Source organism: Pollachius pollachius, assembly GCF_949987615.1.
Source record: "Pollachius pollachius genome assembly, chromosome: 3".
Taxonomy (NCBI): domain Eukaryota; kingdom Metazoa; phylum Chordata; class Actinopteri; order Gadiformes; family Gadidae; genus Pollachius; species Pollachius pollachius.
The window spans coordinates 25569968-25585018 of NC_136936.1; the positions used below are offsets into that span (position 1 = coordinate 25569968).

Here is a 15051-nt window from a genome sequence, read left to right on the forward strand (position 1 = left end):
GGGTCGCAAACGCCTTCTTCTCCCGATCGGCTTTTGTGAGCGGAACCTGCCAGTACGCCTTTGGTGAGGTCCAGGGTGGTGAGGTAGCGGGCGGGTCCGAGCCTCTCGATTAGTTCGTTGACCCGGGGCATGGGGGAGGCATCAAAGTCTGAGACCTCATTCAGTCTCCGGAAGTCCTTGCAGGACCTAAAGGTCCCGTCGGGTTTGGGGACCAGGACGACGGGGCTAGACCAGGCGCTGCAAGACTCCTCAAGAGCTGCAGCATTCTGGCGACCTCCTCTGGGATAGTGTTCCTACGGCCTTCTGGGACCCAGTAGGGTGGGACGCTCACCGTGACGCCTGGCTTCGTTTTAATGTCATTTTGGGCGACCGTGGTCCTCCCGGTTACCTCAGAGAAGGCAACCTGGTGTTGTAGGACGACTTCCTCGAGGTCCTGCTTCTGGGCAGGGCTGAGGTCATGGGGGGGACCTCCGGTAGGCGGGGAACTCCGGTATGCCGCGGGGACCTCCGGTATGCCGCGCCGGGTGGCTAGAACCAAGGGAGCCGGTACCGGTGGGGAAGTTCCGGTCCGCCACTGCTTCAGCAGGTTGATATTCTAGAGCTGGGTGGGTTTGCGTCTCCCGGGCTGCCGTACCTGGTAGTTCACCTCTCCCACCCTGTCGACCACCTCGTATGGCCCCTGCCCCTTGGCCAGGAATTTGCATTCCGCGGTTGGTATCAGGACCAGGACCAAGTCCCCGGGCCGAATTATGCGCAGCTGGGCTCTCCGGTTGTAGACCCGTGCCTGGGCCTGTTGGGCCTGTCAGAGATGGTCCCGGACGATGGGCCAGGCCTGCGCCATGTGGCTCCGCACCTGCTCTACGTGGTCCACCATGGTGCGATATGGGGAGGGCTGACTCTCCCACGCCTCTTTGGCGAGGTCGAGGAGTCCCCTTGGTCTCTTACCGTACAATAAAAAAAAAAACGTGGAGGCTTGGGGTACTTCACAGACTGCGAAGAGAAAATGGGGCAGGAGCTGGTCCCAATTCTTCCTGTCGGTCTCCATGGCCTTCTTGAGCATTTGCTTGAGTGTCTTGTTGAACCATTCAACGAGCCTGTCTGTCTGGGGGTGGTACACCAAGGTTCGAAGCTGTTTCCGCTGGAGAAGACTAAGAAGCTCTTTCATTACCCGTGACATGAAGCAGGACCCCTTGTCTGTTAGTACTTCCTGGCTATCCCTACCCGACTGAACAGAAGCATAAACTCCTTAGCTACAGCCTTAGTGGTGGCGGCGCGGAGGGGCAGGGCTTTAGGATACCGGGTGGCGTAGTCCACCAATACCAATATATACCTATGACCTCGGCTGGTCTTTGGGAGAGGCCCAACAATGTCTAGTGCTAACCGGTCGAATGGTACCTCAATAATAGGCATGGGGATTAGAGGGTTTTGGACCAAGGGTCTTTGGGCAGTGCGCTGGCATTCCGGGCACACCTGACAGTACTGAACGACGTCTCTCTTCACCCCAGGCCAATAAAAGTGGTCTAAAATCCTGTCCATGGTTTTATCCATGCTTAGGTGAGCCCCTAACAGTGTATCATGAACAGGACTTTGCTAACATAAGGGCGGGGTACCACCAGTTGTTCGGTCACCCCCCCCCCCCCCCCCCCCCCCCCTCTCTACTACCCGATACAGCAGGCCCGCCCTTGGTGCTGAAGTGAGGGTGAGGTAAGCTAGTCACTGATTCCCTCGCTTGGCCATCATGGGCGAGGACGTGGCTTCAGGCTTTCTTCAAGTCATCGTCCTGTAGCTGGGTGCTGGTGAACTGTCCGGGCCATTCCCCCCCCCCCCCCTTGTCGGGAAGAAATCCGGGAATGGAGTGAGAGGGGAGCTCTCGGATCCTCCTGGTGGGCTGGTCTGTTCGGTGGCCATTATGGTGTCCACGGTGTCTAGGGGAGGCCCCGTAGAGTGCGCTCGGTGGGGTCCTCCTGTCGAGTGGGCTGGGGTGCCCGGTGGTGTGGGGCCATCCCCCTCGGACCCGTCGCCCTCTCCGGATGAGTTTGGGATGAGTTCTGGGGATGAGTGGGTCACCCGAGCACCATAAGTGGGTCGGCCTGGTCGACTGTGGGTTTGTGGCGGGACCGAAGGGGTCGGGGACCCGGTTCTTTGTTCCACAGCCGGTGGAATATTGGGCAGTCCCTCCCAATGAGTAGGGGTACAAGGAGGTTGGGCACGATCCCGTCCCGTACCATAAACACCCCTTGGGGGGTCCGCACGACCCCGTGGCATGTCTCGTACATGCAGGTGTCCCCATGCGACATCCAGGGCTCCCTCCGCCTTCCCTCAGCTAGGTCGGGGCATAGGAGGGTCACAACACTGCCTGTATCCAGGAGTGTCCTTATCTCCTACCCGTGCTGGTAGATTTAGCGCCCTGGGCTTCTGATGAGCCCAACAGGTTGTTAGGAGACACGGTCCTTCCCGTCCCTCGTAGGCGAAGGCTGATGGCATGGAAACATTCCAGCTTCTGGGACACTGGCGGGCTAGATGACCTGCTGTCCACAGCTAAAACACCTTATATCCTCTCGGGGTTCCTGAGAGAGGGTCAGCGGCCTCCGTGGGGGTGGACGTTGAGAGGGATCCAGTCCTCGTCTGTCCCTATGCGTCTCGACGGGTCACGATGGGGCCCCGATGCTGAATCTCAGCTGTTGAGCGACCTGCCAGTTCTCCAGCTGCAGGACCAGCTTGCCACAGTGTCGGGGTGGTTGTTGCTGAGGGTTCTCCGGGCATCCAGCGTGAGCTGATGGATGGTGTTATCTATCAGCACCCTATCCAGGACGCTGGGTCCTTCATCGCCCGCGAGCCACCTCCGGATAAGCCTGCCGTGTTGGAAATCTGAGTCCGTACGGCACCTCTGGCTTCAAACCGCCTGTCGTGGAAGCGCTGGGCCCTGGCGGCGAGGCTATGGCCATAGTACTTATCGCCTGTTCTCCACCATATGTGGCAACCCGCCCTTTGAGTGTCTCTGTCTCTCTTGAAGTACCACACGTCAGGGACCATTTTAAGCCAAAAGAGGCAATTATTCGATGGTAAACGGAAACGTGTGGGACTGCACCCAACACGAGGATAAACTAAAATAATAATGGTGGCTCCGTGAGCCACGGGAGTGTATTAGTAATTGTCTTTCTGGAACGGCCGGTCTCCTCCCAAGATGCGGGGGATCGTTCCCGTCTGGCGATCCGATTCAGCGTTGCATTCAGCGTCTGTTTACGCCGTCCGGGTGTGCGTGCTCCAGGTGAGTACTGGGCGAGCGTCCGTTAAATCCTGCTGTCATACTGGACGATGCGGGTCCTGCAGTTTCCCAGGTCATGCCGTGCTTCCAGCTCCTCTCTCCTCAGAAAGCATAACACAGCCTTTCATTGGTACCTGGCACTTTTCTTCCTCCGCCGCAGGTGTTCTCCATTGTGCTGATTACGGTTGCGCAATGGACGTTCTCCCGTGCCAGCTGGTGGATATCGGTGGTATACGCCATCCACCACCTCTCCTCTTTAAACAAGCTTTATTCCAGTCTATCTTATCTATACCTTCTTTTATGTCTATTTCCAAGCGTTTAGTTTATCTAGTGTTAATTCAGTACTATGTGTAACTAAGATAATGTAATATTTAGATACATGGCCCTTTTTTCCAAAGTTTGCAAGTGATACTTCCTCAAGTTTTGATAAAGGGGGTGGGTCCATTATCTGTTTATGTTTGTTGACATGTAGCTTTTTAATTGTAAATACTTGAAAAATAGTTTTTGGGGGATTTGGTATCTCTGACATAATTGATCAAAAGAAATCAAAGCTCCATCTGCATATAGATCCATTATTTTCTGTATGCCTTTCATATTCCATAGCCTAAACCCTCCATCCTTTTTGCCAGGTGGAAACTGTTCATTACCCCAAACAGGAGTACATCTAGATAATTCAGGCATGTCACTTACATGTTTGTGTGCAGCATACATAACTGAAATTGTGTTTTAAAGGAAAGGATTTTTGGTACGTTTTTCCAATTTCTTAATTTCTGCTGAGTATAGATATAAACTTAGTGGTAGTTCTGACGTTGATGCTTGTTCGATCTATACCCAGGAAGAAAGTGCAGTCGTACAGAAATAATATGTTGCTAAGGTTAGTTGAGCAGCCATCTAGTACCATCTAAGATAGGGCAGATTAAGACCTCCTCTCTCATAAGGTAAGTACAATAGCTTTAGGCGACAAATAATCACTCCTTATTTTTTTATACAGTATCTTTAATTTTAGGCTGAAAACCAGCAACACTGCCTTTATATGCCTTGTAATTGATAGGTTTGTTATATTTTAAAAAATCCAAGTTTACATTTTAACGGTTTGTTACTTTGAATGAAAATTCTGTGTAATTTTTTGAAAATCATCAATAATTGTATGCTCCTCATACACTTTGCACTCACCACTAGATAGCGCCATTGCACTGTCAAAAGGAATGATGAGGAGAATAGAAAAGGACCCACTACAGGACAGATACAAAGCATGGATGGGTTGTAACCATTGTCCTCCTGCTCATCTCCCACCAGGGACCTCAGCACAGAGAACCTGGCCTTCCTCAGCAGCCGCCAGGCCCTGGCCGACCTGGCCCACTTTCGCACCGCCGTGGGGACCGCCCGGGGCCTGACAAAGAGCCTGTGGGTGGCGTTTGGGGGCTCGTACCCGGGCTCGCTTGCCGCCTGGTTTCGGCTGAAGTACCCTCACCTGGTCCACGCCTCTGTGGCCACCAGCGCACCTGTCCACGCCACCGTTAACTTCCCAGGTAGGACTCGTAGAACAGCGCTCCCATGGGACTGATGAGATGATAACAAAAAAATAAAATGTAATATTGTGCAAAAGTTAGTTATTTCAGTAATTCAACTTAAAAGGTGAAACAAATATATTATATAGACTCGTTACATGCAAAGTGAGATAATTCATGCCTTTATTTGTTATAATTTTGATGATTGTGGCTTACAGCTTATGAAAACCCAAAATTCAGAATCTCAGAAAATTTGAATATTGTTAAAAGGTTTAATGTTGTAGGCTCAGAGGGTCAAACTCTAATCAGCTAATGAATCCAAAAAACCTGGAAAGGGTTGCTGATGGTCTCTCAGTCTGGTTTAGTGGAATTCACAATCATGGGGAAGACTGCTGGAGCTTCAGGAGTGGACTGAGCCTGGATATACTGCATCAAGAGCCACCACACACAGACGGATTCAGGAAATATTCCTCTTGTGAGGCCGCTCCTGAACAGCAAACAATGTCAGAAGTGTCTTACCTGGGCTGAAGGAAAAAAGTAACTGGTCTGTTGCTCTGTGGTCCAACGTCCACTTTTCTGATGAGAGCAAATTTTGCATCTCGTTTGGAAACCAAGGTCCCAGAGTCTGGAAGAAGAAAGGAGAGGCACACAATCCAAGATGCTTGAAGTCTAGTGTTACAGTCTGTGTTGATTTGTGGAGCCATGTCATCTGCTGTTTGTCCACTGTGCTTTATTAAGTCCAGAGTCAATGCAGCCATCTACCAGGACATTTTAGAGCACTTCATGCTTCCTTCAGCAGAATAGCTTTATGGAGATGCTGACTTTATTTTCAAGCAGGACTTGGCACCTGCCCACACTGCCAAAAGAGAAAGATGAGAGACATGAGACCAAACAATGCAGAAGAGCTGAAGGCCGCTATTGAAGAATCCTGTTCTTCCATAACACCTCAGCAGTGCCACAGGCTGATAGAATCCATGCCATGCCGAATTGAGGCAGTAATTCATGCAGAAAGGGCCAAAACCAAGTACTGACTACATATGCATGATTATACTTTTCAGAGGGCCGACATTTCTGTATCTAAAATCCTTTCTTTTTTTAATTCATGTAATATTCAAATTTTCTGAGATCTTGAATTTGGGGTTTTCATAAGCTGTAAGCCATAATCATCAAAATGATAAAAAATAAAGGCTTGAAATATCTCACTTTCCATGTAATGGGTGTAGATCATGTATTAGTTTTACCTTTTAAGTTGAATTACTGAAATAAATTAACTTTGGCACAATATTCAATTTTTTCAAGTTTTACCTGTGTGTGTATATACCATGTTATATATAGTTAATAATACTGTTTAACGTTTCATAGAGTTAATAATATATCGTTAATAATACAGTTTAACATGTAATACAGTTAATTATACAATATAGTTAATAATACTGTTTAAAGTGTAGTTAACAATATATAGTTAATGATACTGTTTAACGTGTACTTAATAATATAATATATAGTAAATAATACTGTTTAACGTGTCATAGAGTTGATAATATAATATATAGTTAATAATATGGTTTTAATGTGTAATAGAGTTAATAATATAATATATTGTTAATAATATTGTTTAACATATAGTTAATAATATAATGTATAGCTAATAATACTGTTTTAATGTATAATCTTACTACTATAATAGCAGGCCTGTCGCACCAGTTACTCAAGTTAGTCATGTGACCATGTGCCAAGCAGCCTGCAACACGCACGCACGCACGCGCGCACACACACACACGCACGCGCAAACGCATACATACACCGCAAGCACGCACATACACACCGCATACACACAAGCACATGCGCACAAACATACACAGAAACACACACACGCGCGCACGTCAAGACAAAGGCAGCGACACATACACGGAACGCACACACACACTCGCGCACACACCACACGTCAAGACAAAGGCAGCGACACACTCGCCGAGGTAAGACGTTATGTTTTTAAACATAACGGCTCCTCAACACGTTATGTCTATAGACTGTATATATTGCGATAAAAGAAGGAAAGAGACAATTTCTCACCTCGACAAGCAACGGCGGGTCGTTCATTTTGTCATATAAAAACCGTTAAATTCAAACATCGCACCGACCGGCATATCAACACATAAGTCACGTGATCTTAAAGAGACAGTGTCCCTATAACACAGAACGAAAACATGTCAATAGCACAGTATGGTGAATTATGTCTATAGAGTCCACCACAAGACTACACTTTGTTTCTCAAATGTAATATTACCCTCCTCCTTGAGCCTCCCGAAATGTCTTGCAATATTGATATCCCCCCCTCCCCCCTGCGGACGGTTTTAGTTGTTTAATTTTTCTTATGTTTTGTGTGTATGCTATGTGTGAGTGAGACTACTGCTGCCTGTTTTGGTTAGGACACTGGAAGAGATGTTTTATCTCAATGATGATTATTATTTTTTTACTTTGCATTTTAAAATGTCAATGCACTTTTCAGCCCTAAATAACAGTAAAAGCTATTATATTGATTTTCATTGAATATTGATTTGCATGCATAGTATACTACTCTTTCCATTGAACAATTACCCCTGTTACCATAAATTGACAAATTTTATAATGTAATCAAATGCTCACACACTAGCTGCTTTCAGACACACGTAAGTCCTGATATTCTCCTGATGGGCCGTATGTGTGAACAACATATCCTGACAATTGTACCCTGAAAATCTCCTGAATAATACTACCCCTGAGGTAGCATTTTCTCTGTACGAAATGTAAATTACCTTATATGTGAATGAGGAGTAGAAAGTCGGTATTTCTCACACCACTTCAGTGGGTGTGTTGATGACGCTTCTGCATGTCATTGAGTGGCCCCCTAAATGATAATCAGCCTGTTGCCTTTTGTTTGCTGAATGGTTAAAAAATATTTAAATGTTGGCACTGCTTTTAAGAGTCATTTGTGGTGAACGAATGTTATCCGTTGTAAAATTATAGGCAAAATGTTATTATATTATGTTATGCGCTCAGGAATTTGTTACATTATTGAATGGGGTTTCAATTTTATTGCTATGGGTTTAAATACAACTAGAGGTTGAGCGTGCGCAATGCACGCACGAAAACTCAAGTATAGTTAATAATACTGTTTTAATGTGTAATATAGTTAATAATATAATAACGTTTTTACAGAAAGGTATGTTTGTTAGAATTTCCACATTTAACTATCTTTGCAATTTCGGCACAGCCATGAAGAATCTTTTTTTGTGCAAGGGAAAATGTTCTTGTAAAAGTGTTATGGCCTATTATGGCAAACAATGACCAAATAAGACCCAGAGTGAAAAACAAGTCTTGCTTAAATTTGACGTGGTATCCACAAAATATATATTTTGGCCTGCGTAAGATGTGCTTGTGTTGTGCCTCCTGATGTGACATATATATATATATATAGATTTTAACCGAAAAATACTAATTTTCTGAGATAACATTACTACCTAAATAGAGGGTAAATCAGGGCTTATTATTTATTTTTGTACAACAGCATATTGAAACATTTGGCAAAATTATCAATATTTTACACTCTGTAAGAGTCATGATTTTTTAATTTAATGTTGTTCAAAAAATCCTTGACATGCAGCCACATCAAACCAGGTCTGATGTGTTTAGTGTAAGGATGTTGTGAAGAAGATCTCTTGCCTTCTTTTCCCCAAGCATGGTCTTCCGCTGCCAGAGGCCAGAGTCCCAGACCATGCAAACCTCTAATGAGCTTCCTGCTCGCTTGTTGGGCTTCAGGTCGATATTGTGTTTGGCTTCAGAAAATGTTTTTCCCAGGAAGTACGCAGACTGGAATGGAGGCAAAACAGCCATTCATCATGACTGATGTTATCTTATGCTGCCTCCTCACATCCCTAGGGCTACTTTGAAGTCATCCCTCTCTCTTTTTCTCAATCACTCACACTCGAAGTTGTATCCCCATTGAGGATTTAATTAGCTAGTAAATGCAGATGAATGGTTCAGACATGGCTTAACGATGGAATAGTGGCTCAATGTCGTCAATCCAGAGGACAAGGCCTTGATGGTCCTTTAAGGCCTTGGACCTGCTTGGTAGTCTAGACCGGCCTCCAGCAGCTTACCAGGTCTGGTCTCTAGACCGGTGTACATCAGCTATCCAGGTCTGGTCTTTAGACCGGTCTAAAGCAGCTGACCAGGTCTGGCCGGGTCGACCGGTCTACAGCAGCTAACTAGGTCTGGTCTCTAGACCGGTCTACAGCAGCTAACAAGGTTTGGTTTCTAGACCGGTCTACAGCAGCTTACCAGGTCCGGTCTCTAGACCGGTCTACAGCAGCTGACCAGGCACGGCCGGGTCGACCGGTCTACAGCAGCTAACCAGGCTGCAGTCAAACGCCCTTAGCTGGTGGAACAACCTTGTACCTTTCTTTGGTTCCTCAGCTCATCAACCCATGTCTAATCCCCTTTACTTTTCTTTTGCAGAGTATTTGGAAGTGGTGTGGCGTTCCCTGGCCTCTGAGGACCCAGAGTGCCCCCTGCTGGTGAAGAAGGCATCAGACACCCTGATGGAGCGCCTCAAAGACCCCAAGACACACGACGCCATCACCAAAGACTTCAAGTACTGTGACCCTATGTTTCAAAGACTTAGATGTCTAAGTATGCTGGGGCATTAAGGATACCTTAATGTCCCTTTGTGGATTGCTCAGGGCATTAAGGGGACCTTAAAGTCCCTTTGTGGATGGCTTAGGGCACTAAGGGGACCTTAAAGTCCCTTTGTGGATGGCTCAGGGCATTAAGGGGACCTAAAAGTCCCTTTGTGGATGGCTCAGGGCATTAAGGGGACCTTAATGTGGAAGAGGTGCTGGTTCAGTAAACATACAGTTTATTAATCTAGGATGTTCAAGACCAACACTGCAATCTTGTTGGTTTCTGCTAATTCCTGCTGTTTTTCGGGGCGTCCAGGTCAACAGTGAGATTATAGAGTGAGGACGCTAAATTCTCTGTCATTATTTTGGTCTGGTAGAGCGAGGAGCTGATGATGTCATGGCAAGATACTGGCCAGGCTCTGGGTCTGGGCCGACCAAACCTCATTTGGCGCCTCTCGCTCTGCACACAAGGAAGTGTCATCATGCAGACAGAGACGGGCAATGTCCTGGACGTCCAGTCCCCAAACCGCAGGGCCTCAGACAGGACACACACAAACACACACACACACACACACACACACACACACACACACACACACACACACACACACACACACACACACACACACACACACACACACACACACATACACACACATATACACACATATAAACACCCACATATACATACACACACACACTTCTTAAATCAATACATGACTTTATATAACCAGGGGGCAGGCAGGCACGCAGGCACAAACACACTCCTTCTTATCCCAGGCCACTTGTCTAACGGTCCTATTCGTCTTGGGGTGTTTTGTGCATAAATTGGTATCATATTTATTAATGTATATTTTTTGTTCCCACTTTAAGAGATGAAACAGAATGGATAATATCCTCGAAAGGCTAACTTGTTTGATGCAGAAGTGAATGGATCAAACATTTTAAGACATGGATAAAACCTCCCTGGTATTCAAAGTGTTTGTTTCCCTTCTTCCTGTGTCCTGTTTATATATTATGTAACTTTCCTCTTCTCCTTTTCTGCTTCTGTTCCCTTTCCTTCCTCCCTCCCTCCCTCCCTGCACGCCTTTTCTCTGACCTCCCCCTGTAATCCATTTTGTTTTCCTTTTATCTCCATGTATACCTTGTGCCCTATCCTCCTGTGTTCCTCTGCCGACCCCGCTCTGCTCTGCCTCCTCCCCAGCCTGTGCTCCGCGCTGCGCCTGCAGACAGAGATGGACACTGCCTACTTCCTGGAGACGTTGGCGGGCAGCTTCATGGACGTGGTGCAGTACAACCAGGACAACCGCCAGTTTGAGGTGGGCACGGCGCTGGCACCAGGCACTCACAATCCTTTCGACAAAACTGGGCTGAACCGAAAATAATTCGGACTATTACATTCCAATTGTCGGACTGATGAAATAGAGAAGATGGATTGATCACGCATTCCTCCCACATAAACTGAATGTGAAACTTATATGTGAATGTCAACAAAAATACATAGTGATCAAAACTTTACCAACTTCAATTGCACCCAAAATCAGCCCCTTAATACCTATTCCAAAATGGAATAATAACTATGCAAAAGTGGTCTCCCTCTTTTGCCCTTCAGCGTCAGAGACATGTCAGCAGCCGTGGCCCTTCAGAGGTTGTGTCTGTGTGTGATCTTGGCACCGTTGCTGTATTGATAGGGGATACTGCCACCTATTTGGCAACATCCAGTATATAGTCCCCCCCCCCCGTGGCCCACCCTGCTGCCCACAACGCTCAGCGGTGGGCATAACATGTCTTGGTCACAGGCTACGTCTTAACGTTAACTCCCTTCTATTAGGCCAACACTTTATTGACACGCTGTTGTGTTGTCTTCGAGCACAAGGGGCGTTTGGCTGGCTTGCATACATAGAGGTATGTATATGGTAGGTGTATGGACCACAGTGCAGACATGCAGTCATCTGCTGCTGTTCTCTGGGGTTTGTACCAGCGTCAGGACTGCACAGAGATGGCCTCCTGCGGAAGCCCATCCTCTGGCCATTGAAGACAAGATAGAAAAATGCAGAAGACTGCTAAAGAATAAACCTCCATTAACATGCTCCGTGGATATTGGATGAACATAGCTGCCGAAAATACTGTAAATGTACAATTGCAATACATTAGGCTTTGTTGACTTGGACGGGCAGGGAAACACCGCTCTCCTGCATGATATGAAAGGATTGATGCATTCATTAAGTAGGGCCATGGATATGCTCAGGTAGAATGTTTGAAGCAGATAGATATGGGGTCAGAACAGTCTCATTAATAATGAATGCACAGAGAAGGATTCACAAATGTATTTTGTGATTTATATATAAATTACTCTCTTCTCACAAATACATTTCAATGCACACACAAATGGATATCGGTATGTATAAATGTAAAATAAATCCATAAACAAAAATAAGTTTCACAAACACATTTATGATCCACACACAAATGTGTCTTGTTTTAAATAAATGTAATATAAATCCATAAATATCTGAATTAAAAAAATATTTGCAATTTTCATCAAAAATGTATTTGGATGTTGTTACATTTATCTATATACCCTATATACAAACTGTTAAACTTGAATTTACAAGGTGCTTTTCATTTGTGAACTTGTTTGCATTTGTGTGGGAACTGGTCTGTATTTATATGTGGATTTTTGACTCCTGACGTGTCTGGATTCACAAATGCATTTTTTTCAACAAGGAACTCTCTGTAGCCATTCAGATGCCTCCCTCATTTTCAGCCAATCACATGACTGCAGTGACTGGGTTTTTAGATTGTCGGTGCCGTTAAAGTAGCATTATTAATCGTTTACTATTTTAACGGCACAGACAATCCCAAAACCCAGTCGGAACTAGATGGAAAAAGTGTGTAGTTCAAAACGTGACGCAGATTTTACTTCTTCACCCCCTAGAGATTGTTATGTACGATCATTCAAAAAACCCATGTTATTTCCCATAGACATTTGACCGAGGCAACCGGGAGGCTCGGAGGCTGGACTTATCCTTCAGAGGTCGGGACTGCAGTCATGTGATTGGCTGAAAACGAGGGAGGCATCTGATTGGCTACAGAGAGTTCCTTGTTGAAAAAAATGCATTTGTGTATCCAGCCACGTCAGGAGAGTCTCAAAAATCCACATATAAATACAGACCAGTTCACACACAAATGCAAACAAGTTCACAAATGAAAAGCGTCTTGTAAATTCAAATTTAACAGTTTGTATATAAATGTAACAACATCCAAATACATTTTTGATGAAAATTGCAAATATTTTTTTAATTCAGATATTTATGGATTTATATTACATTTATTTAAAACAAGACATATTTGTGTATGGATCAGAAATGTGTTTGTGAAACTTATTTTTGTTTATGGATTTATTTTACATTTATACATACCGATATCCATTTGTGTGTGCATTGAAACGTATTTGTGAGAAGAGAGTTAATTATATATAAATCACAAAATACATTTGTGAATCCTTCTCTGTGCATTCATTATTAATGAGACTGTTCTGACCCCATAGATAGAGCCCCCATTGTATTCTGGTGAGAGGGGTGGTCCGCTGGCTAGTTTTGCTGGTCTGTAGCCTTCTTGGTAAATAGTATGTTTAGGGACACTGGATCATTGATGAGCAGGCTAGGTTGAAAGGAATCAGGTTGATAGAGAATGTTTTGGACAGTTTTACTCCATCTTCTTGTCTTCCTGTTCTTATCCCCATTCATCGAAGGGACCACATTTGAAATTAGTTTTCTATTGTGATTCACATCACGCATAAGAGCAGGAGACGTCGGCGGGCTCAGTCCTGAGGGCCATAGGCACACAGTGGAGGCACGTTATGTGCCACGATGGAGTCTCTACATTCCTCTACCCCGTACCATGACACCGTCCTCGGACTCGCAAGTTCATTGTGTTTCCGTCCACAGATCCTGGTCTGGTCTCTCTCGAGCCTTTCTAAAACCTTTCAGAAGGAATACATGATAGGACAAATCAGCGCTTGGGGGAGGGGCTTTCAGTTAACAACAAGAAATAATCCATGATAGGACCAATCAGCGCTTGAGGGAGGGGCTTTCAGTTAACAAAAATAAATAATCCATGATAGGACCAATCAGCGCTTGGGGGAGGGGCTTTCAGTTAACAACAAGAAATAATACATGATAGGACCAATCAGTGCTTGGAGGAGGGGCTTTCAGTAGATGAACATGAGTACATGATAGGACCAATCAGCGCTTGGGGGAGGGTCTTTACGAACCAGGAGCGTCTCAAGAGGATCCAAAATTCAGGAAAATAGAACATCAAACAATTCCAAAAAAGTGCCACTTTGGGAACCATCCAGAAATGTTGATGGTGTGATGGTAGATAGATATATAGATAGATAGATCGATACATCATACATACTTTATTCATCCCATAGGGATATTTTAGCCATACAGTTATACATACACACACATATCTCACACACATAAAAGGAATCTGAAACACTCACAGATACATTCAATTAAATGGGTAAAGAGTACAGAGCATTTGGAGTGATTGCTTGGCCTGATAAAGACTGATTCTCTACATTGACCATGATGATAAGGTGCTATGGTGGAGGAATATGTGCTGTGGTGATAGCGCAAAAGTAAACACTGCAGGGACATAATTAGTGCAAAGTATTGTCTGTTGTTAAATATGAAAGGAATATATATAATATAAATATAAATGAAAATATTAATACGGTGAGTGTATGAACATGAATGAACCTGAATTGCTTGACAGAAAAAACAACCATATAATACTGCCAAATGCTCCCATTCCAAGAATGCATTTACAGCAAATCCCTAGTGGAAAAAGTTGTGTATTGAGAGCGGTCCAGTCGGGTATGAGGCTAGGGTATGAGCGCAATATTTTACCTTCTCAACTAAATGGTGTGGTTTGCTATCGATATGTGTCACCAGAGGTGGACATGAACAGTCGTGAGTAGCCCCTTAGCCCCCTGGTGATCTGTGTCTCTTGCTGTGCACTGCAGGGCGTGGTGGGCACCAACATTACCATCAAGGTGCTGTGCAGCGTGATGGCGGACCCCTCTCTGGGGGACCCTTACTCCCGCTACGCCAGCGTGGCCCGGCTCATGATGGACACCTTCTCCATTAAGTGCCTGGACGCCACCTACCCCAGCTACTGGAGGGACATGCGCAACACTTCGTGGGACGGTCCCGCCGCAGGGGGAGGTGGGTGACGTGGTGACTCACTATGCACTGAACCTCAGTAACCAAGAAAAGCCGTAGCCTCTCTTTATTGTGATTTCCTTTGGTTACGGTTCCCAGCATTGTTTTAAGTAAGTGATGAGAATGCGGTGGGGTCTGCAAGGGGTCTGAGACAGAAAGTGGTTTCTCAAAGAAACAGGTTACCCAAGGATGTGATTGAGGTCAGCTGCATCTTCTCACCTCGTTGAATCCATAGATGTGTAAAAGGTTGAGACCCTGTTGAAACCTTTCCTTCGTGCAGGAAATCCATTTAGCGCAGCTATGTAGTCGCTTCTCACTAAGCAGTTGATTCAATTCCCCCCAGGTTATATCTAGAGCACCACATCCTGAAAGCAGAGGCGTGG

At 45.4% G+C, this 15051-nt stretch overlaps 1 protein-coding gene across 1 annotated transcript in view; it reads left to right on the forward strand.

The window, feature by feature from the left end:
* The window catches only part of prss59 (serine protease 59, putative), a gene marked incomplete at its 5' end in the record, with an annotated part of 33766 nt that overhangs the window by 15728 nt on the left and 2987 nt on the right, over positions 1-15051 (forward strand). The window contains 4 exons of the mRNA XM_079732747.1: positions 4562-4794; positions 9271-9406; positions 10639-10753; positions 14470-14671. Coding sequence (XP_079588873.1) covers positions 4562-4794; positions 9271-9406; positions 10639-10753; positions 14470-14671 — 686 coding nt within the window. The remainder of the gene's footprint in view (positions 1-4561; positions 4795-9270; positions 9407-10638; positions 10754-14469; positions 14672-15051) is intronic.